At 36.5% G+C, this 21,461-nt stretch overlaps 1 protein-coding gene across 2 annotated transcripts in view; it reads left to right on the top strand.

The window, feature by feature from the left end:
• Dzip3 (DAZ interacting zinc finger protein 3) overlaps positions 1-21,461 on the top strand; it is a 69,131-nt gene that overhangs the window by 17,497 nt on the left and 30,173 nt on the right. The window contains exons 8-13 of one of the 2 annotated variants that reach the window (XM_059277178.1): positions 1,290-1,409; positions 3,810-3,911; positions 4,998-5,090; positions 5,935-5,987; positions 18,448-18,524; positions 20,194-20,811. In XM_059277178.1, the coding sequence (XP_059133161.1) occupies positions 1,290-1,409; positions 3,810-3,911; positions 4,998-5,090; positions 5,935-5,987; positions 18,448-18,524; positions 20,194-20,811 (1,063 nt within the window). The remainder of the gene's footprint in view (positions 1-1,289; positions 1,410-3,809; positions 3,912-4,997; positions 5,091-5,934; positions 5,988-18,447; positions 18,525-20,193; positions 20,812-21,461) is intronic. The other variant, XM_059277179.1, reaches the window with a different exon arrangement.

A 21,461-nucleotide genomic window follows, 5' to 3' on the forward strand; every position in this document is an offset into this window, starting at 1 on the left:
GTCTACAGAGCAAGATCTAGGACAGGCACCAAAACTACACAGAGAAACCCTGTCTCGAAAAACAAAAGAACAAAAAAAAATTTTGTAAACATTATATATTCCTTGTCTAGAAATATAATTGTATGTTCAAATTAATTTTCAGTCATTAAAAATTTCTACTGGTGCTTGGAGAGATGGCTCAGTGGTTAAGAACACTGGCTCTTCCAGAAGTGCAAGAATTAATTCCCAGACCCAACAATGGTTTACAACCATCTGTAACTCCAGTCTCGGGATGCAGTGCGCATTTCTGGCCTCCATGGACAATGCACACACATGGTGTACAGACATACACACAGGCCAAACAGCTTAACACATTAAATTGTTTTCACTCTTATTTTCTATCCTTTAATCTTATTTTAAAGAAATCTGATATGAGTCTGATTTTTAACTTTTTACATGTAACCTATTTTACTTTTTCCATTTTCTGTCTAAGAGTTGTTCAGGATAAATTCTCAGGTTTTTTATTGCTTGGATGCTTATTCCTATTCTTTGCCCATTGGACTAATTCACTAACATTACTGCTTTTATGAGTGTTTTTGTTTGTTGTTAATTTTGGGGATTTTGTTGTTGTTGTTATTTTTGGGATATCTTCTGTCATATTTTTGTAAAATTTATCTTTATATATATTGCTGCTGCTCATTAAATAACCTGTAAAGGGTTACTTTTCATATCATATATACTCATAGTATATTACCACTAATAAGTACTATTTGATACAGCGTTTTCTCTCTAAAGGATATTAAGGCCCTTGTCTAACTCAGTGAAGATAATGTAATTTGCTTGCATTTAATTAGTTTAAAATGAGAAAATTTATTCTGTGCTATAACTTGGCATTGGAGAAATATTTCTGTATCATATCTGCCCACTGTGTCATTAGTTGTCATATTGCACCATTGTAGTGGTTCTGTTGTCATTATATCTTGCTTGGCTCCAGTTCTGAGATATGTATGTATACAGTTCTTGATAAGAACATGCTATGGATTAGTGTATGGAAGAGAAATTTAGCTTCAAACATACGCTTGTCTACTTTCTCTATGTGAGATATCCATTTTTCTAGTTTAGAGTTTTTCTATTTATTTACATTGGAATGGGTAAATAAGTTGGTTGCTGTTATACATACATACATACACACACACATATATATAATTTAAATGGGATCTGTAGTTATGTTACTTAAGGTAGATTATGGATATGTTTCTGGCTTAATTTATAGTAGATAATTCACAAGTATATGTATTTTTAAATTCTAGGATATTCTCAATAATTTTATCAAAAGAACTGAAAGTAATATAATGAAACAGACCATTTGCAGTTATCTTGATTGTGAGCGCTCTTGTGAAGCTGACATTTTAAAGAACACCAACTATAAGGTAACATAATTATCAATTAACTGTTTCATTGTAATGTATAAAACAGTTAAAATTATTTTATCATTATACATGAAAATACTACATAGGTCGTAGGATGTGGCTCTGTGGCAGAGCTCTAATGAGGTAAGTGCAGGTTCCTGGAATTTTGTCCCAGCCCTGGGGAAAAAAAAATTAAAGAACAATGTTTACTTTAATTATAATGGTAATATATTTAAGAAGTAGTTTGTCTCTGAGAACATGTATTCACAGTCAATATTAATTATATTCTATGAGTCAGTAGAAGAATAGGTTGGTTTTGCTGAAGTTTTTGTAATATTCACTTGCCTCTGAAGTTATGGCTATTTGCCTTTCATTCATACAGTAAAATAATCTATTCTCTATATTTTGACCAGTTGTGGATTTCTGAAATAATCTCTGTTGCAAAAAAGAAGCTTCTTTGATGAGTGGTAAGAGCTACACTTATCTGTGGGACTAAGGATAAATATTTAGACTACAGTTAGATATTATATTGGTTATATGTTGGTTATACAGTTAGAAAATTTTAATGGTCGGTTTTCCTTTTGGGCTTGTTACCTCTCCAGCTAGGTTCTAGTACCAAACATGAGTTCCCTCCTATTGAGTGGACTTTAAATCCAATAGACAGGTTTTGGTTACCCCCACAATAGTAGTGCCAGTATTGCATCATTGTGGATATCTCTGTGGTCTAGTCATTGTGGTTCTTAGGGTTTATAGCTGAGTAACACTACAGTTTGCTCTTCTTCCTCGGCAGCTTTTATAGTACATTCTGGTGACTATGAACAACAGTCTTCAGGGAGGAGGCTTCCAAGTCAGTTCTAACTCAGTTGTTCCAAGTTCTATTTCTGAAGTTTGTGGTGTCTGCAGAAGTAGGATTTTACCTTAAAGCTCTGGACAGCAACTAAAGGAAATATCAGTAGCATATGTTGTTTTAGGAGACTCTTGTATTCCTCTGACCAGCAACTAGGAGGGAGATTTCTTTCTTCTGCCGGGCTCTGTGGTTTTTGTTAGGTAGGCATGGCTTTTGTGGAGAGCACCATCACCCTATGTTACATAATGGCGTTTAAAAATACACACACACACACACACACACACACGTGACTAGGCATGGCTTTTGTGGAGAGCACCATCACCCTATGTTACATAACAGCATTTTAAAATACACACACACACACACACACACACACACACACGACTATGGGGTGCCCAGCCCCAGCTAATATGTCTGCCGCATAACCTAACACTTAAGACTCAGGTAAAATCACAAAAAAATGAGATGGAAAGATTATAAGAAGCCCAGAACTCTTGGTGCTATACAATGTCCCCTATACTTGACAGGGAAAATACACCCTTGAAATGTGTACATGTACATACAGTAATATGGAAAAGATGAATTTGGGAGGGGAAAGGGGGCCAAGAGTGATGTTAGATGCAGTGCTTATTATGAAGTTCTCAAAAAATAAGATTATAAAAAAGATAAGTTTTTTCCACCTTATAATAAAAAAGGGTAGAAATTGAGAATAGTGGCATAGCTAAGAGGTGGTCAATTTTCAGGGCTCATGTTACTAAATAAATGTTCTTGTGAGCAGCCTTGATCTTGTAATCTCTGAATCAGTGTGTCTGTGAAACCACAAGACGGGGTGAGAATTGTCATTCTTGAGTTCAGGTCAAATCCTGCTTCTGAGATAAAGTGGCTAGCATCTCTGCTGCAGGCTTCTCTACACAAATAGAATGGATGGAGAGATGCAGTATTCAAGTCTTGGGGCTGTGGCTAGTCAGTCCTGTGGTTTAGGATAGCTTCAGGGTTCCAACCAAATGAATGTTATGTAGCAACAGAAGTTCTGATTACAGTTTAGACTGTTGTAATCTAAAGAGAAATTTTATTTAAAGGACCTCATTCCTGGAGAGAGTATAACAGAAGTCTCTATTCTTGGAGAGCATAGTAGATTTGGAATTCTTTCACCAGAACAGCAGGTCTGAGGTCTCCTGGGTGGTAACAGGTGAATTCAAATAACAGTGGCACAGAAATGAGTTGAGCTGGAGAAAAAGAGGAATGTAAAAATGGGGTGCATAAATAGCATGTTCTACGAAAAACATTTGAGGGTTTTTGCTATTTTCTTGTACCATAGAATATGGAAAAGTTTACATTGCCTAGTTCAAATCATTGCCCTTCTCCCTCTTTTTACTGTCCTTATTTTTCTGACTTTATTAATTCTACAATATCAGAAATTCATTTGGTATCTACAGGCTTTGCTAGTAAATTGTAAACGTTGTGTAAAACAGTATTATAATAAAGTATAATCTATAAATTATAGTCTTAAAACTGACTTGATGGTATTTCTATGTTAACATGAATTATATTTCTATATCTATATTTTTTTCAAGGGATTTTTTCAGCTAATGTGCAGTAAAAGTTGCTGTATCTACTTCCATAAAATTTGTTGGAAAAAGTTCAAGAACTTGAAGTACCCAGGAGAAAATGATCAGGTATTGCACTCTCCTTAAAGTTCCACACCACAGCACATCATCCCTTTCCCCTTGTTCTTCGTTGTCTGTCACATTCACTCTCTCCCCTCCATTTACTCTCTGTTCTCTATGGTGTTCATCTCCTTGACTCTCTTAGTTTATGTGTACATTCTGTTTTAAAGATGAAGTAGAAGAAGATTTAGTGTACAGATACGGAGTTATTTCTGTTTAGTCATGCCAGTCATATGATAAATTGAGTTGTTCACTGCTAACATTAAAGTGAAATCCAGAGCCCTTCTCTTTATGAATTACTTGTGCTGTGGTCATGGTTGCTTTGTGACTTTAAGTTCTACAAGTTTTACAGTATGTAAACAAGGAAAAATCCTTAAGCAGTTGTTACACAGTAGAAAAGAGAACTGGAGGTGGCAGATTTGGGATTAAATCTACCTTGAACTACTTACTAGTTTTACTACATTAGACTGGTAACTTCACCACTGTGACTAATATTTCTAAGCTCTAAAATGACCGTGAAGTGTACATATTTCATGGGGTGTGTGTGTGTGTGTGTGTGTGTGTGTGTGTGTGTGTGTGTGTGTTGGGATGACCAAAGAACTGGCATGTCATGCTATAAAAATAAGACATACAAGGCATTAAAGGGATACATACATTTTAACATACATTTTAGTTTATGTGGTTGATGGGGCAGTTAATTTTTCCCCTTATTAGACAGAGAAGTACAGGAAATAGAAGTAAGTTAACCAGAGGAAATTACAAGGTCAGAGCCAGAGAACTCACAGTTTTTATTACTCCCTTTTCTCTAGAGTCCTTAAGTAGCTTATGGAAATTGCATACTTTTTGTGCTGAGTGCATGTTAAAGTTTCTTTCCACGATTATCATGTATACTTTAGGCTGTTATATGGCTCCTTAAAGATTTGAAGACTAAATAACTAAAGTAAAATGTTACAACATACATACACATTGATATAAAATACTTTGAACAGCTCACTCGAAACTGTTTGGTCACACTTTTCAGTTTGTCATGCAGCATTATCTGCTTCTAACCTTGCTTAAGTTTATATTTTTATCTTTTTCTATGAACAATTTTAGAGTTTTAGTGGGAAAAAATGTTTGAAAGAAGGATGTGGAGGTGACATGGTAAGAATGCTGCAATGTGATGTACCTGGAATTGTCAAAATTTTGGTGAGTGATTTTTTTCCTGACTTTTTTCTTGCCTGCCTTGTTTGTAGTACTATTTTTTGCATAAAATTGATTTATTAACAATAATAGTAGGATTCTAGCTACATTCTGGTTTTGGTGACTGAGCTCCCTGCCCTTTCTGTTCCTGTTTTATCTGATGTATTAAGTGGTCTATAAGAAAATCTAAATCATAGAAACAGATAAATATACCACCAGTGAACTAGTGGTGAGGAATATATTGTAGAAGAATGATAAAGTGTGATAATTTAACTACTTTTTTGCCATCTTAAATTAAAAATAAATTTAGACTTTCTGAATCTTCTTCTCTTTTGGTGGAACTGGGAGTTGAGTAAAGGGCCTTGTGCATGCTCAACATGCACCCTGCTACTGAGCTGTATCTCCAGACCCTGATCCCATGTAGTCTGTAAATAACTACCTAATGTCTCTTTAATGTACATCTTTTACCTGTTAAATAAATCATAGTACCCATTTTAATTTTTAATTAATAGAATATCTTGAATTTTAGTTTAAGGTAAATAGAATAAAATTAGAACTATAAATGAATCTTTTTATTATTTATCTTATTTATGCTATTATATTATAAGCTTCTTTTATATTTTAATGTTGTCATTCAAATCATATGATGATGTAAGATTCGCTGCTTATAAGAGTAACTGTAATTTGTCATTTGAGTAGTATTTTATGTTGGTTAGCTTTTAATTGTGTCATTTGTTTTGTAGTCAATGTGCTTTTATTCTAATTATCTTTTTGTAAATGTGGAAGCTAAGAACTTAAAGAATTTTGAAAATTGAACTATTTTAGGGCTTTTTTTCTCCATCACTTGCAGTTTGAAGTGGTGAGAAAGGATGAATATATAACCATCGAGAATTTAGGAGCAAGGTAAGCTTGAAATAAAATATTTTGTTACTTTTTTCTTTTCTGAGTGTTTATGTGTTTTGGAAGCTGCCTCTGTGTCCTATCAGTTTTAGGGTACCTGTTTAAGAGTATTCCTTGTGAAAAAAAAAAAAAAAACCACAGTGAGTTCTCATTTATTCCCCCTTCTTTTCCTACTATTGTGGATACTTACATTTTAAAACAAGGAAGGAAAAATTATGTGGTTATCACTAAGTGTAAAACCAATCATTTTCTGAGTACAAAATACATTTTTCTTAAAATAATGTAAGTTTATTGTTAAAATGTAAAAACTCTATTTTTTAAAGCTTATGTAGGCCTCAAAGCTTGTCTTAAATTTAAACTTCCTATTTCTTAGGTGAGCAAAGCATGTTGCTAAATAATACTGATGTATATGTTAAACAAAACATTTACAGAGGCATACACTATTGCTATTGTAATTAGAAGCTACAATATAAAAAGTTCTTCTAGCCCTTCACTTCTCTTTTTCTTATATGTATTTGTTGGGGCCTGAGTTGTATGTATATGCTCATATGGCAGTGTGCGTGTGCATTTACAGGCCAGACATCAACACTGAATGTCATCCTCAGTGTCTCTTGACCTTTTCTTTTGAGACAGAATGGCTGGCCAGTGAACTCCAGAGATCCTCCTGTCTCTCCTCTGCTTTCTCTTCTCTTCTGCAGCTCCTCTTCCTCTATCTAATTTCATCTGTGAGGTAGGAAATAGTAATTGTCTTTGTTCTCAAGAGGCTTTGTTTCTCTGTTTTTTAACACAAAATTCTTTGGTCTCATCCATTTTCTCACAAATGATGTGATTTGGTTCTTCTTGTGGCTGAGTCATACTCCATTTTTATTACTCATTCCTGGTGAGTGACCACCTAGGCTAATTCTATGACTTGACTTCTGAATAATGCCATAATATCCATAGCTTTATAAGTATTCTGTGGCATGCTGACTTAGAGCCCTTTGGGCACACACCTAGGAATGCTATAACTGAATTATGTGGTAGTATTAGTTTTTTAGTAACCTCCATATTAACTTTTATGATGTCTGTAATGAACTACATTCTTTTTCTCTGTCACCCTTGCCTGAATTTGTTATTTGCTTTCTTGGTAGTTATTCTGCATAAGGTAAGGGTATGAACGAAGTGCAGTTTTGATTTGCATGTCCTGATGGCTAAAAATATTAAACTTTTTAATATATTTATTGTTCATTTGAACTTGTTTAGAGAATTGTCTGCTCAATTTGCCCACTTACTAAGTATATTGTCCTTGGGGTACTTAATTTTTGGGTTTCTTTATGTCTTGTGTGTATTAGTCTTCTATCAAGTGGACAGACAGTAACTTTTTTCTTTCACTCTGTAGGTATCTTTACTCTGTTACTTCCTGTGTGGTGCTTTTCTTTCCTTTTTAATTTGATTCAATCCCTCAATTCATGACATTTATTTTACTGGGCCATTGGCATGGTTCTATCCAGAAAGTCATTGCCTGTGCCTAAATCTTTAGGTGTTCTCTTCTAGTAGTTTCAATGTTTCAGATCATACATTAAGGGACATTTTTATTTAAGATCTATTTTTCAGGACTGGGGAGATAGCATAGTGGATAAACTTCAGGCTACACGAGAAATGAATTAAATATAGTGATGTGCACCTGTAACCCTAATGCTTTTAGGATAGAAAGAGGTAGATCGCTGTAGCTCAGTGACCAGTCTACCTAGCCATTTAGTGAGCTATTGGTTCAGTGAAAATCCTGTCTCAAAAAAAAAAAAAAAACAACATAAGGAGTGATTGAATAAAAACCTGATGTTAATCTCTGAATTTTACACACATCTGTCCATACACATGAACATATGTACATGTATGCAAATGTTTATGCACACATGGTCTATAGTGAATTGATTTTTATGTGGGTGACAGCTACAGATCTAGTTTTACTCTTCTATGTGCAGGTGTCTAGTTTTTCTCTGTTTAAACTATTATTTTTATTAGTTTATTTTAAATTAGGTGTATAAGTTAGTGTCTGTGTTTAGGTGTGTGCATGTGTGAGTGCATTTGTCTGTAGAGTTCAAAAGAGGAGTTAGACCCCTTGAGCTGGAGATAGATGTGGTGGTTCCTCTTTCTACTCAGAATTGTTTTGTCTGTTTTGGGATCTTTATGTCTATATGAAATTTAAGATTCTTTTTTCAAGTTCTGAAAAGATTATTAAGGAGGGGCCTGGAGAGATGGCTCAGTGATCGGGAGCATTGACTGCTCATTGAGAAGGATCCAGGTTCAATTCTAGCACCTACATGGCAGCTCACAACAGTCTATAACTCCAGTTCCAGGGGATCTGACACGTTCACACCAATGCACATAAAAGAAAGTTAAATAAATTATTAAAGAAAAGATTATTGAGTTTTTTTGTAGATATTGCATTGAGTCTGTAGGATGCTTTCCATAATACAGCCATTCTAAACAGCTTCTTAATAGGTCTGTCCTTTACCTTGTTTTTCTCTAAAGTCTGTTGTTTATTTAGCTGTAACTAGGACTTTTTAAAGAAAAGAATTCAAATATATGATTTTTGTGTTTGACAATATTTCAGAGGCTTCACATTATTTTTAGGGTCAATGCCAGTTCACTTAGCTTGTCCCTGTAGGCAGCTTGGGTCCTACTGAACTCACTATATCATCTCTAGTCATTCTGCCTTGACTAAATAAATGAGCGTCTTTTAAAAGGTTTCTTGAATGTGTCATCTTAAGTAATCTCCAGAATTTTACCCGAGGTAAAAGAGTTTTCCTATTTTACCCTCAGACCTGACGTTGAATATTGTGCTTCTTTGGTTTTGCCTAGTTACTGAGAGTACCTGTTTTTCATAATTCCTTTTGTGCCTCTCAAAACATTTGCTAATGTTTGTTATAGTTGCTTGCATATCAGAAGTTAAGTATTTGATAGTCACCTCAGTAAGGGTAAGAATTTTGTTTTGCTTACTGGTTTGCTCCCAGCACACAAAATACTACCCGAAACATATGATTCTGAATTCTATCATTCTTCAATGTTTAATTTACTTTTGTTTTGATAGGCAGTTAATGTGACTGTAAGACAAGTTTCTAAACAGTCTTATTAAATAAAAAACTCAAGGGAGCCAGGTATTGGGGTGAATTCTGACAGGTCAGAGAAGCAGAACAAGCCACAGCTAACCTCACCTCACTAACTTCTCAGCATGTCTTGTTTCCTCAAACTGGAAGCCTCTGAGTCCTCATCCAAATGGATCTCAGCTGAACTGCTGCTAAAAGTCTAAAAGCTAAAAAAACCTAAAAGCCCCTAGTTCCTGGTCCTTAGGTCTTATATACCTTTCTGCTTCCTGCCATCACTTCCTGAGATTAAAGGCATGTGTCTTTCCCAAGCAAGACATGAGATCTCAAGTGCTGGGATTAAAGGCATGTGTCATCATGCCTGGGTGTTCCTAGTGTGGCCTTGAACTCACAGAGATCCAGATGAATCTCTGCCTCCAGAATGCTAGGATTCAAGGTGTGTGCTACCACTGTCTGACCTCTATGTTTAATATAGTGGCTGTTCTGTTCTCTGACCCCCAGGTAAGTTTATTGGTGTGCACAATATATCAACCACATGTGACTGGTTGTAAACTGTAAAGTTTGTTTCTTGGGTGGTATTTCAGTTTCAGCAGAGATCTTTGGTTGGATGGACTGCTTTAAGTTTGCAAACACTAGGTATTTGACTGGCAAGGCAGAGATACAAAAGAATTTTCGGGATGCTTTTCTGACTCCTACCTGAAGTTCCTCTGTCTCTTCATTTTGCTGGTTTAGTTTTATGGTTTCTTTAACCAGGAATTTTAGGTTTGTAATGATGTAATGATATCACTTCAGTTCCTGTTTTTGTAATTTGTAGCTTTTATCAACTATTCTAAATAAAAACCTTTTTCGGTTTTGTTGATCCTTTGAAAGAGTCAGATTTTTCTTCCCCACTGTTTTTTTTCTTTATTGTTTTTAATTCTGTATTTTTTGGGTTTTTTGGTTTGTTTGTTTGGTTGGTTTGTTTTTGTTCTTGTTTTTTGTTTTTGGTTTGTTTTTTTTGTTGTTGTTGTTGTTGTTACTGTTTTTTGGTTTTTTTTTTTGAGACAAAGTTTCTCTAGGTAGCCCTGCTGTCCTGGAACCCTGTAGATCAGGCTGGGCTCAGAGATCTGCCTGCTTCTGCCTCCCAGGTGCTGGGATTAAAGGTGTGTGATACCACTGCTAGACAGTATTTTTAAATTCTTAATTTAATGTTTCCTCTTTATTAGTTCCTTGCTTCTGTTTGTATTGGGTTTAGTTTGCTTCATGTTTCCTTCTTAAATTTTTATTTGGGGTGTGTGTGTGTGTGTGTGTGTGTGTGTGTGTGTGTGTGTGTGTGTACATGTGCCACGGCATGTGTTTGGGAAGCAAAGGACAGCCTTTGTGAGTCAGTTCTCTCTTGCCACCTATGCAGTCCAGGGATTGAATTTACAGACCTGCTCACAACCCACTGAGCTCTCTCTGGCTCTTGCTTTCCCTTTCTTGTAATTTATATTACTGATTTAAAATCTTTGATTTTTGTAGAATGATTTCATCTTTAAGTACTCCTGTAGTTATGTCCCTATATTTTTATTCAAGTCAAAATGTTTTGTAATTTTCTGTATATGTATATGGTATGTATATGGTGTTCATGAGTGTGTGTGTGTGTGTGTGTGTGTGTGTGTGTGTCTTAACCATGGCTTACTTTGAAGTATGTTCCTTAATTGCCATATATTTTGCAATATTTCAGTTATCTTTCTGATAATGATTCTGAGTTCATGTCAGTATAATCACCAATATATTTTTTGTACAATCTTTTAAAATTATAGTGATTTGCTATGTAATCTGTTATACTGTATGTTTGATGAAGGTTCTATTTGTATTTGAAAATAATTTGCATTCTATCCCTGTGTGTTGTTGAGGTTTGACATCAGGCATGGAGATGCAGAGTTTGGCGTTTGCCCAGCTGGTTTTTGGTCTTGCTTTGGTCCACTATTTCTTCACTACGCTCCCTTTCCTCCGTTTTGAAACACAAATGTATATTCTGTGCCATTGTATCTGTTTTTTGATTTTTGATTTTGACTTTGCAGGGGTTACAATTAAAAGATTGCCATGAATCTTCAAAGAGACTTTGGACTTTAAACAGTTGAGACTTTTAAAGACTATGGGAACTCTTGAAATTGTACTAAATGCATCTTGCATTATGATATAGCTGCAAGCCTATGAGAGCCAGGGAGTGGAATGCGATTGTTTGAATGAGAATGGCCCCCATAGATTCATAGGGAGTGGCATTATTGGAGGTGTAGCCTTGTTGGAGTAGGTGTGGTATTGTTGGAGGAAGTCTGTCTCAGTGGGTGGCCTGCCTATCCTAATTTAGAACTCTTGGCTCCTTTTACAGCACTGTTTGCTTGCATGCTGCCATTCCCACCGTGATGATAATGGACTAAACCTCTGAACCTGTATACCAGCCCCAATTAAATGTTTTCCTTTCTAAGAGTTGCCTTGAAGTCTGGCCTGCCACTTGGGGCCATGTGGGTGTCTGAAGGCTGTGCTGCCACTGGGGCCATGCTGATCTGGGTGGCCTTCACCACCTTCTGAGGCCATGGTGACATCCAGACCCAGGCTGCTGCCAAGGACCATGTCTGGGTCCATAGTCCTATTACAGCTAGGGTCTGTGTTGAAGTCCATGGCCCATGTTGCCACCAGACTCCAGGCAGAAACCCAGGTTCTGGGCTGCAATCTGTGGTCTTGTTGGAGTCTGGGGGCCATGCTGCAGCTGGGGCCATACCGACCTGGCCTGTGCTATACCCCAAGATCATGATGTCATCTGGGTCCAGGCTGCTGCTGAGGGCCATGTCTGAGTCCATGATCCAGCTGTAGCTGGGGTCTATGTTGATGTTTGTGGACTGGGTTACCTCAGGAGGCCATAGGAACTGTGATACGATGAAATCATAGGGCCATGCTGAGCCAGCCCTGCCCTTTGCTGGGCCTGGGAAAGCTGGCTATGCCTCTTGGTGGACACTGCAGCAAGAGAGCTGACCCTAACCCTCACAGGAGGGCTGGCCTCACCCCTCACCACAGGGAGAACTGACCCTGACAGTATGTGTGTAGGGGAACTGGCTTTACCAGACTGAGCAGTTCAACTACCACCAAGGCCCACAGCTGGGCCTGGGGTTGCCTCACCATAACATATACCCCATTTTAGGACCCACTGGAGGTCTTGAAGTGACTGGTCCTGTGGAATACTATCCACAGGGTCTCCATGACTTAGGGTGGCTGAGTGATATCCCAGAAGAGTTTGGCAAGGGTCCAGTGATGATGGTATACCAGAAACCAGAGACCTAGAACCAGATCAGTGACTCATTGCAATGGACATTTGCAAGTAAAGCTGATTGGACAAAAAGATATACTATGTGACACACCACTCCCAATGCCACCAGGACAGATGAAGAGGTGTGGGAGAGGTGAGAAAGATGGAGAAGCAAAGCGGTTCTTTGTTTTGTTTTGTTTTGTTCTTAATTTTGTTTGTTTGCTTTCTTGCTTGCCTTGCTTCGGTTTGTTTTGATTTTGGGGGTGCTGCATGGGTGAGAGAAGGATATGGGGGTACAGGGAGGTGAGAAGAATTAGGTTACATGATGTGAGATTCCAAAAAAAAATCAATAAATCATGTTAATAAAACAAAAGGCGTTGTCGTGGTCATAGTGTCTCTACACAGCAGTAGAAACCCTAAGACAGTTGTATTCTGTACATCATTAGACAGTTTACTGTCGTTGGAATTTTCTTTGGGCTTCCAACCAGCTCCCAAATAAAGATAGAGACTTATTATTGATTATTGATGCTTGGCCTTAGCTTAGGCTTATCCCACTAGCTTTTTAAACTTAATTTAACCTGTTTCTGTTCATCTACGTTTTACCTTGGGGCTTTTTCCCTTTCATTCTGTATGTTCTACTTTCATGCTTCTTCATCTGTCTGTCTGGCCCCTGGCATCTCCCTGGCATTTCTTTTTCTTTATTCCTCCAGCCTAAATTCCTCCTCCTACTTAACTTACTCTCCCTGCCCAGAAGTCCTGCCTATATTGGCCTCCCTTGCTATTGGCCATTCAGCTTTTTTTTTTTTTTTTTTTTTTTTTTTTGGTTTTTCGAGACAGGGTTTCGCTGTGTAGCTTTGTGCCTTTCCTGGAACTCACTTGGTAGTCCAGGCTGGCCTCGAACTCACAGAGATCCGCCTGGCTCTGCCTCCCGAGTGCTGGGATTAAAGGCGTGCGCCACCACCGCCCGGCCCCATTCAGCTTTTTATTAGACCAATCAAGTGCCTTAAGCAGGCAAGGTAAAACAGCAACATATCTTTACATAATTAAACAAATGCAACACGTCTTTACATAGTTGAACAAATGCAACATATCTTTTCATAGTTAAACAAATATTCTGTAACATATCCCACCTTTTGTCTAAATAGAAAGAAAGGTTTTAGCTTTTACCTAGTAAAACTATGTACAATAAGAAAAGTTATTATGTAAGAAATACATTTACAATATTCAGTCCATTTGCATTTGGCAAATTCAGAGAAAATACTCCATTATCTGTCTTATCTTGGTGAGTCCAAAGTTTTGTACCTAATTTACTTTCTATCCTAACTTATATTACCAACCCAAAATTATCATTTTAGACCTCAAAACATTTTTTTAGATAAACAATTTAAGTTTTTATGTTTCTCAGTCTTAATAAGTTTCTTTTCTGAATTTGGTAATAAGGAAAACTATAATTGTCTTTAACTCCATCAGAGGACCAAGAAGCATATAATATTACCTGAGTAAATAGGAAATGCAGAGCAAAAACTTCCCAAACTAGAAGTGACAATAACATCTGGCTGCCTAGACAGCCACCCAAGTTTCCTCTGCAACATTGGGGCCTCCATCTTCAGCCTACAGGCCTAGAATGTCTGACAGACTTTTCTTTCAAAGCAGGAATTTAAAGGTCTGTCCCACCTTGGTGTGGCAAAGTTTGCTGGTCTTTTTCCTTTGTGTCCTAATTATCCAGTTTCTACAGTTTCAGAAGTGTCAGCAGTTAGGCAGGGGCAGTTTCTTGCCTAAATGGTTAGCTTTGCCACAGTGAAAGCAAACTCCATATGGAGGTTCTTCGATGCCCACCATCTGTTTATGAAGTAGATTGGTGCTGCCAAGAGCAGATGTATCTCACCGTTATGAAAAGCCTTAGGTTATTAAACATCTTAAATGTCATATTCTGTAGGTCTCTGAAGCATTTAAAGATCACCTATCCGATATATATGTTTAACCTTGAAAACATACCTAACATGACTAAAACTGTGATTGTTACAGACTACTAACTACTAACCTTCAATTCCTAATTATCCTGAACAGTTTATGATAATAGTTTCAAGGACAAGAACTTTACCTTCCATTTTTAAATGAGTTGCTTAGGTACAACATTTTAAAAAAGAGTAGAAACATAGTATAACAAAAATAACCTTAATTTTGTATCAGTATACAAAAATTCATACCAGTGTAAAATATTTGAGATGAATAGTTGTCTTTTTATCCTACATTCCTATATCCCCACTAAATGATAATAAACATCCATTACCCACTGAATGACCAAAAACCATCCACCCCACCTCTTGGGAATGTGGGAGTTGTGTTCTCTAGACTGCTTCCTATTGTCTAGGGGTGACGGCATCCCCAGGGGATCCTGAGAAAATTGAGAAGTCAGGTCCTAAAAAAAACTAGCCATAACTGTAGATGTAACCAACCGTCTTATTAAATAAGAAACACAGAGCCGATTCAGAGAAGAAAGCCAAGAGGTCAGAACTAAGAGCCTTACCTTTCCTGCTTCAGCCAAGAGAGCTCTCCGAAAATGAGCTACTTCTTGTGTGTTTGTCTTTATAAAGACTTTTGGTTCTGCCTTCTCATTGGTTGTAAACACATGCCTCGTCACTGCCTGCCTGTAAAGACTTCCAGGTTTTCTATGGTTGGGATTGAGATTAAAGTCTTGTGTCTCCGATGCTGGCTGTATCTTTTTACACACAGAGATCTACCTAGCTCTGTCTACCAAGTGCTGGGATTAAAGGCGTGTGCCACCACCGCCACGCTCTTGCTATGGCTCTAATAACTCTGACCCCCAGGCAACTTTATTTATTAACATACAATTAAAATCACATTTCAGTACAAATAAAATACCACCATATATAACACTTGTTGTCTAGTTGCTGTGTAATGGGAAAGTGCATGGCTTATCTGAAGTCCTGGCTAGAATCATCTGTGAGGCTGGACTTCAGCTGGCAGTCTTGAAGTTGTTCTGAACTCATAACTCTTAGAAACCTGTAACAGAGGCACTCTGAAAGGCTGGATCACCTGGGCCACTCATTTTCATTGGACTCTGGTCCTTTTTTTTTTTTTTTCTGAAAACATACAAACTTTCAAAGATAGTGGACATATCTACATTAACACAAGAATGGACTGTGTTAGCCAGCCAAAGATGATGTCTTTTTTATCTTTGAGCAGATAAAAGACATCTGTCAACTTTATAAGTTTGTTTGAACTGTATAAAACAGACCTCTATCCATGTCATATGAAAGGATGGCATGTAATAAGTCACGAAGATTCTATAACCATTGCCTCATCCAGTCTCAGAGCTGTTCCCATGTCAAGGGATCAGCATATATGTCACCTGTCTTGGACTTTTTCTTGGTTTATTTTTTTATGTCTGTAGCCAAGATTTTTAGGAGGTCTCCCCGAATCAGATCTGATCTCTATTAATTTTGATGGATCCACAGCCTTTCATTTCCTGTGGAAATAAAAGCATAACCTCCCCTAAGACAATACATTTTTTTGAATTCAATTTTAAAGTTAAGACACCCTTTAAGTATCTAGGCTGGTTTAATTCAGTAGTTCCTTTATAATCCTATGTCTCTCATCAGCTGCCATTCAGTCATCAGCATTCAAAAAATTCAAAGTCAGCAAAACACCATACAGGGTCCAAACTCCCTGTATATTTTCGATCTTTATGCATCTTATTCTTTTTATATTACTTCACTCTTTCTTTTAAGAGTTTACAGCCGGGTGGTGGTGGCGCACACCTTTAATCCCAGCACTCAGGAGGCAGAGGCAGGCGGATCTCTGAGTTCGAGGCCAGCCTGGTCTACAAAGCGAGATCCAGGAAAGGCACAAAGCTACACAGAGAAACCCTGTCTCAAAAAACAAAAACAACAACAAAAAAAGTTTACTTATTTTTAAACCATTTTTTCCTATGGCTGTCTTTACCCATTTTCTTTTCTTTCGTAAGTACCTGTACACACTAACTTGTTTAAAGGTTTTTTCCAGTCTGGACCTGTTTTACTGGGCACCTGTAGTGTTCTCTGACTGCATGAACCCAACCTTAAACTTCTAAGTAGCAGCTAGGCAGGCCCTCCACTGTGTGGCTCTGGCAGTTGGCTCCTGCCCATCTTTGGGTTCCTGAAAGTCAAGCCTTAAGCCCACTGGACTGGCTAAGAGCTGCATTTAACCGCCCCAGCTCTAGGAAGCTGATGCTCACATGGTGGCAGGCGTTTTTACTTAGCTTGCTGTTTCTACTTTGTGTGCCAGCTGCTCAAGTGCTCTGCTGCACAGCAGTGCCTCTTAAAGGAGCCTTATCTGTTTTTGTTTGTTTGTTTCAGCTTTCTCAGGCACCTTGTGGAAATTTGGGCCCCACATTGGGCACCAGTTTACACTTGGTTTCAGTGTTTTCTATGTTTACCTTGACTAATTACATGCTTACTTTTGAAAAAGTTATCTGATGTGTGTGCTTTATCCTTATTTGTTTTTTAAGCTGTTTTATTAGATGCTAAATGCACAGCATTTATGTAACCCTAAATGTAAAATCCTCATTATCCCTTACAGTCGTGCTTCAAAGTCTCTTTGTCTGGTATTAACATTTCCATTTCTTTTTTATCCATTCTTTTCAACCTATGTATCTCAGTGGAAGTTGTTTTTATTTTTGTAGATGGCATAGATTATGCTCTTTTATTTCTAATTTGTTAATCTTTGCCTTTATATTAATCTTTATTCCATATATATTATGTATATTTAGATGATTGATTTAGATCTATTTTTTCCATCTCATCTTTGTTTTTATTTGTGTGTCTTATTAGATTTGTGTGTGTGTGTGTGTTGTGTATAGGAACTTGTGAAAGTCAGAACAGGTGTGATAATCTATAGAACTGGAGTTATAGACAGTTGTGAGCCACCATGTCGGTTCTGAGTACTGAACTAGTATCCTTTGCCAGAGCAGTTAGTGCTCTTAACTGCTAAGCTGTCTCTCCAACACTGCTATCCTATTAGTTTTTGCTGTTTATTGAAATGATTACTCTATAATTTATAGTATACATTTTTAATCTACTATAACCCGTTTTCAAAATTGCATAATATATTTTTTTGCTTATACTACAGTTTTCTATGTAGACCTTATATAAAAACACATTTTTTTTTCATTATTGAACTCTGTATGGTGTGACTCATTTGTGTCATTTCCTTGCTGTAATTTTGTTTTATAACAACACTTGATAGATACTTGTATTATTTATAATCTGAAACTCCATAAATGGTACTAAAGTCAATATAAGTATGTGTAGAAATTTTTCATAACATTTACCTAGAGTTAGAACTTCTAGGCCTTTTTATGCATACTTTTTAACTTACTAGACACTGTTAATTTTTTTCCACAATAGTTTTACCAATTTACATTTCTTACCAATAGTCTTACATTATTTCTTTTATCTAGTTTTTTTTAACCAATAATACATATTGTTTGAGCTTTAGATTATTCCTTATAATGACATCTGGGATAAGATCCATTATCAACAAACAGTAACCACCACAACGTTCAATTCCTAGTATTAATGTCTGGTATTTTGTGGGTCAAAATTCATTTCAAAGCAAAAATAGGGTTTTCACTTGTTGACAGCATTTACCTATTTAGTAAATTTTCTTGCTTTTCCTTCCATTCTTTCTAATTATTTATTTTAGTATTATCATAAGAGTTTTTATTTTTTAAACATCTCTAAAAATTGAATAAGTTGTATTACCTTTAATTATTGTTTTTAACTTCTGTGATCATGATAGGACATGAAAGAGTTCCTGTTTGCTGCTTTTTGTCTTTTTGTTTGCATACCCCTGGAGTCTACTAATCCTTTTATTTCCCTTTTTAAAGCTACCACATAGTTTTTGAAATCACAGATTTCATTTGAACTCTATTAATACTATGTACTTCTTGATTACAGTGTAGACTTATCACTACTGGTGGCTTTTATTTTTTATTCAAATTGTCTTTCCCTTTGCTTTCAAATTGTTTCTAGGTTAAGAATAATGTTGCTTATACCAAAAATTTGGTCTAACTGGTACTTTTTCACTATAACTTTTTTTTTTCTACTTGCAGTTATAAGAAGTTGATGTCTCTGGAATTAACTGACACTGATATAAGACCAGAATTCAATTTAAAATTAGATGAAAAAGGTATTACTTTTTTAAAATATGACTCCTACTGAAAAGTATTATTCACTTTTTTTTAAACTGTCTCTGTAAAGTATCATTCTATTTGCAGTTGTGCAGTTATTTATGGTTGCTATTCACAAGCATCAGGTGTATTCCACCAAATAGTGCTTGCTGTATACTAGAACCCATAGACAGTAAAATCTGCATGTGTCTGGCTCATATTACTTTGGCATTCTGTGGTGAGACATGCTAACTCTGGAACATACTTGTGAGTATACAGTAGGATTTACCTCAGGAGAGTTTTCATCCAACCCCTCCCCTCTTGTTACATTCTCTCTTAAAAGAGCAAGCATGTAAGCAATCCATAACAGAAGGAACGAACATTTTGGAGCTTGGATTCCAATAGTCTAAATTCACATGCCAGCTCTTTAGGAGTGTACTAGAGAATAGTCTGTTCAGCACTTGGAGACCGTATAGGTCCCTGATTCCATGGAAGAAGAGTTGGGGTCAGCCCCTCTTACTAGGGAGACTAGATGTCCCTAATAGTAGTCTGCTCTGTATTTGACGGTGTAAAGAAGGCCTTCTGAGACATTTCTTTTAAACTGTTTTTGTTTTCACAGTGTATATTAAGTATACTAAGCAAAGTTATTCATTAAAAATCTCTTAAAATACAAAACCATGAGCAATAAAATAGTAAAGCTATATTTTATGATAAACACACAGTTTACTATTCATACAAAAACTAAATACTATCATAGACTGAATTCCCACTGCTTTCCAACTTACCTCAAGCTGCTTTCCTCTTGAAGTACTTTAACTGAAAAGTATCAATAGTTTAGTCTGGTTCCTCATTCCATTTCATTGTTGAAATAGCACCATAATTATTAAGTTTATTAGATAAATGCTTCTTAAATCCTATCATCTCATCTCATGATTACAAATCAAACAAACAAACAAAAAAAACCAAAACCAAACAAACAAACCCTCGGGTGTCCATTCAATAGGTAGGTTTGTGGTGGTACCCAAGATTCTGCATGTCTCATAAGTCTCTGATAGGTGCTAATACTTCTGGTCTATGGACTGCACTTTGAGTAGCAACTCATTAGATATCTATATTGACTAGTATATATCTGAACTATTTAATATAATGGACAGTAGCTATATGTAGTTATATTTGCACTAACATCAAATAACCTTTAAGACTCAACTGTTGATCACTCAGACAACAGTACTCAGTGAGTGGCAGACCAAGCATGTACTACTTTTGGCATGGGAAGTTCTACTGGTCAGTACTGACTTCATGTAAAATATAAATAAAATTATTTGTGTAAATTATATTTAAACCTAGAAAATTGCTATTCCTGATGAATTCCAGGATTTTCAGATCTACTTTGTCATTATGCTGCCAAAGTTAATTTACTTAAATAAAATCATACATGGTTAAATGAAAGCCTTTGGGTTAGAGGAGTCTTCAGTTTCTTCTACTTAGAAGCATGTTCCTTCTGTCTAGAGTTTTTGATAGCTAGACAGAAAGCAGCATGCATTGTGAGCACTGACATGATAAAATTCTTCTGTTCTTTATTCCTTGAAATAGTTCCTGACTTACAGGAACTTAGGGTGCAATGTGAGAGACCACATAGAAAAAGAACATTAATGTGGATTGTTTTGACTTCTCCAAATTCATTTTCAGATGAAATGCCTATCTTCAAACTTGATTATAATTATTTCTATCATCTGCTTCATATAATTATTATTTCTGGTACTGACATTGTCCGACAAATATTTGATGAGGCTATGCCACCCACTCTTTTGAAAAAAGAACTGCTTATACACAAGAATGTGCTGGAACCCTACTACAATCATCTTTGGACCAATCACCCTTTGGGTGGATCATGGCATCTGCTTTATCCCCCAAACAAGGAGCTACCACAGTCCAAACAGTTTGACCTATGCCTCTTATTAGCGCTCATTAAACATCTGAATGTATTCCCTGCACCCAGAAAAGGCTGGGATATGGAACCACCGTCTTCTGATCTCTCTAAGTCTGCAGACATTCTGAGGCTCTGCAAGTACAGAGATATCCTCCTCAGTGAGATTCTGATGAATGGTCTCACTGAGTTACAGTTCATTTCAATTTGGAAAAAAGTTTCTGATATTCTTCTGCGCCTTGGGATGAAACAAGAGGATATTGACAAAGTCAAGGAGAATCCCATTGAGAATATCTCCCTTGATTATCATCAGCTGTCCATTTATCTAGGCATACCAGTACCAGAAATCATCCAGAGGATGTTATCCTGCTATCAACAAGGTACTAAATAATTACTTCGTTAGCCAGCAAATCATTTTTGAGAGTGTCTTTTCTGTGTTTAGGGATACTTTGTTTTCCTATTTAGTGTTTTAGAGGCTTTTATTCAGTATGAGAAGACAACTAGACAAGAACCCTTGATCTATAATTTTGAGGCCTTAAAAATTACATCTACTCAAATTGTGTGTGTGTGTATGTATATATATTTGAGGAAAGGGCTCTGAGCACTTACTAAGTCCAGGGCATTTCACACAATTTTCACTTAAAGAGCTTATGGTCGAATACCTTTAACAGAGGCTCTCATGGTGCCTTTTTTCTCTTTTCTTAATTATTAAAGTTTCAGTTCTCATTTACAGGTCCACCAACATCCATTATCCCCACTATGTCTACATGGAGATTTTTTTTTCTTTTTAACCTTTACTATTTAATCTCTAGGGTCTAATACAGCCTGTTACATATTTATTGTAGGTGCTCAGTAGACTAATAGACAAGGACAGGGAATGGTGTCATGTTCAGGGTAAATTGTATAGCTTGAAAGACTCAAACCTTCAGTAGAAATGTGCTGTACATTTCATGAATATTCCTTCATAGTCTTAGATTAATAATAAATAAGAATTTCTGCTCAGTTTAAAATGCTTATGTAAGTGATCATG

This window comes from Peromyscus eremicus, chromosome 12 (genome assembly GCF_949786415.1).
Source record: "Peromyscus eremicus chromosome 12, PerEre_H2_v1, whole genome shotgun sequence".
In the NCBI taxonomy this organism is placed as follows: domain Eukaryota; kingdom Metazoa; phylum Chordata; class Mammalia; order Rodentia; family Cricetidae; genus Peromyscus; species Peromyscus eremicus.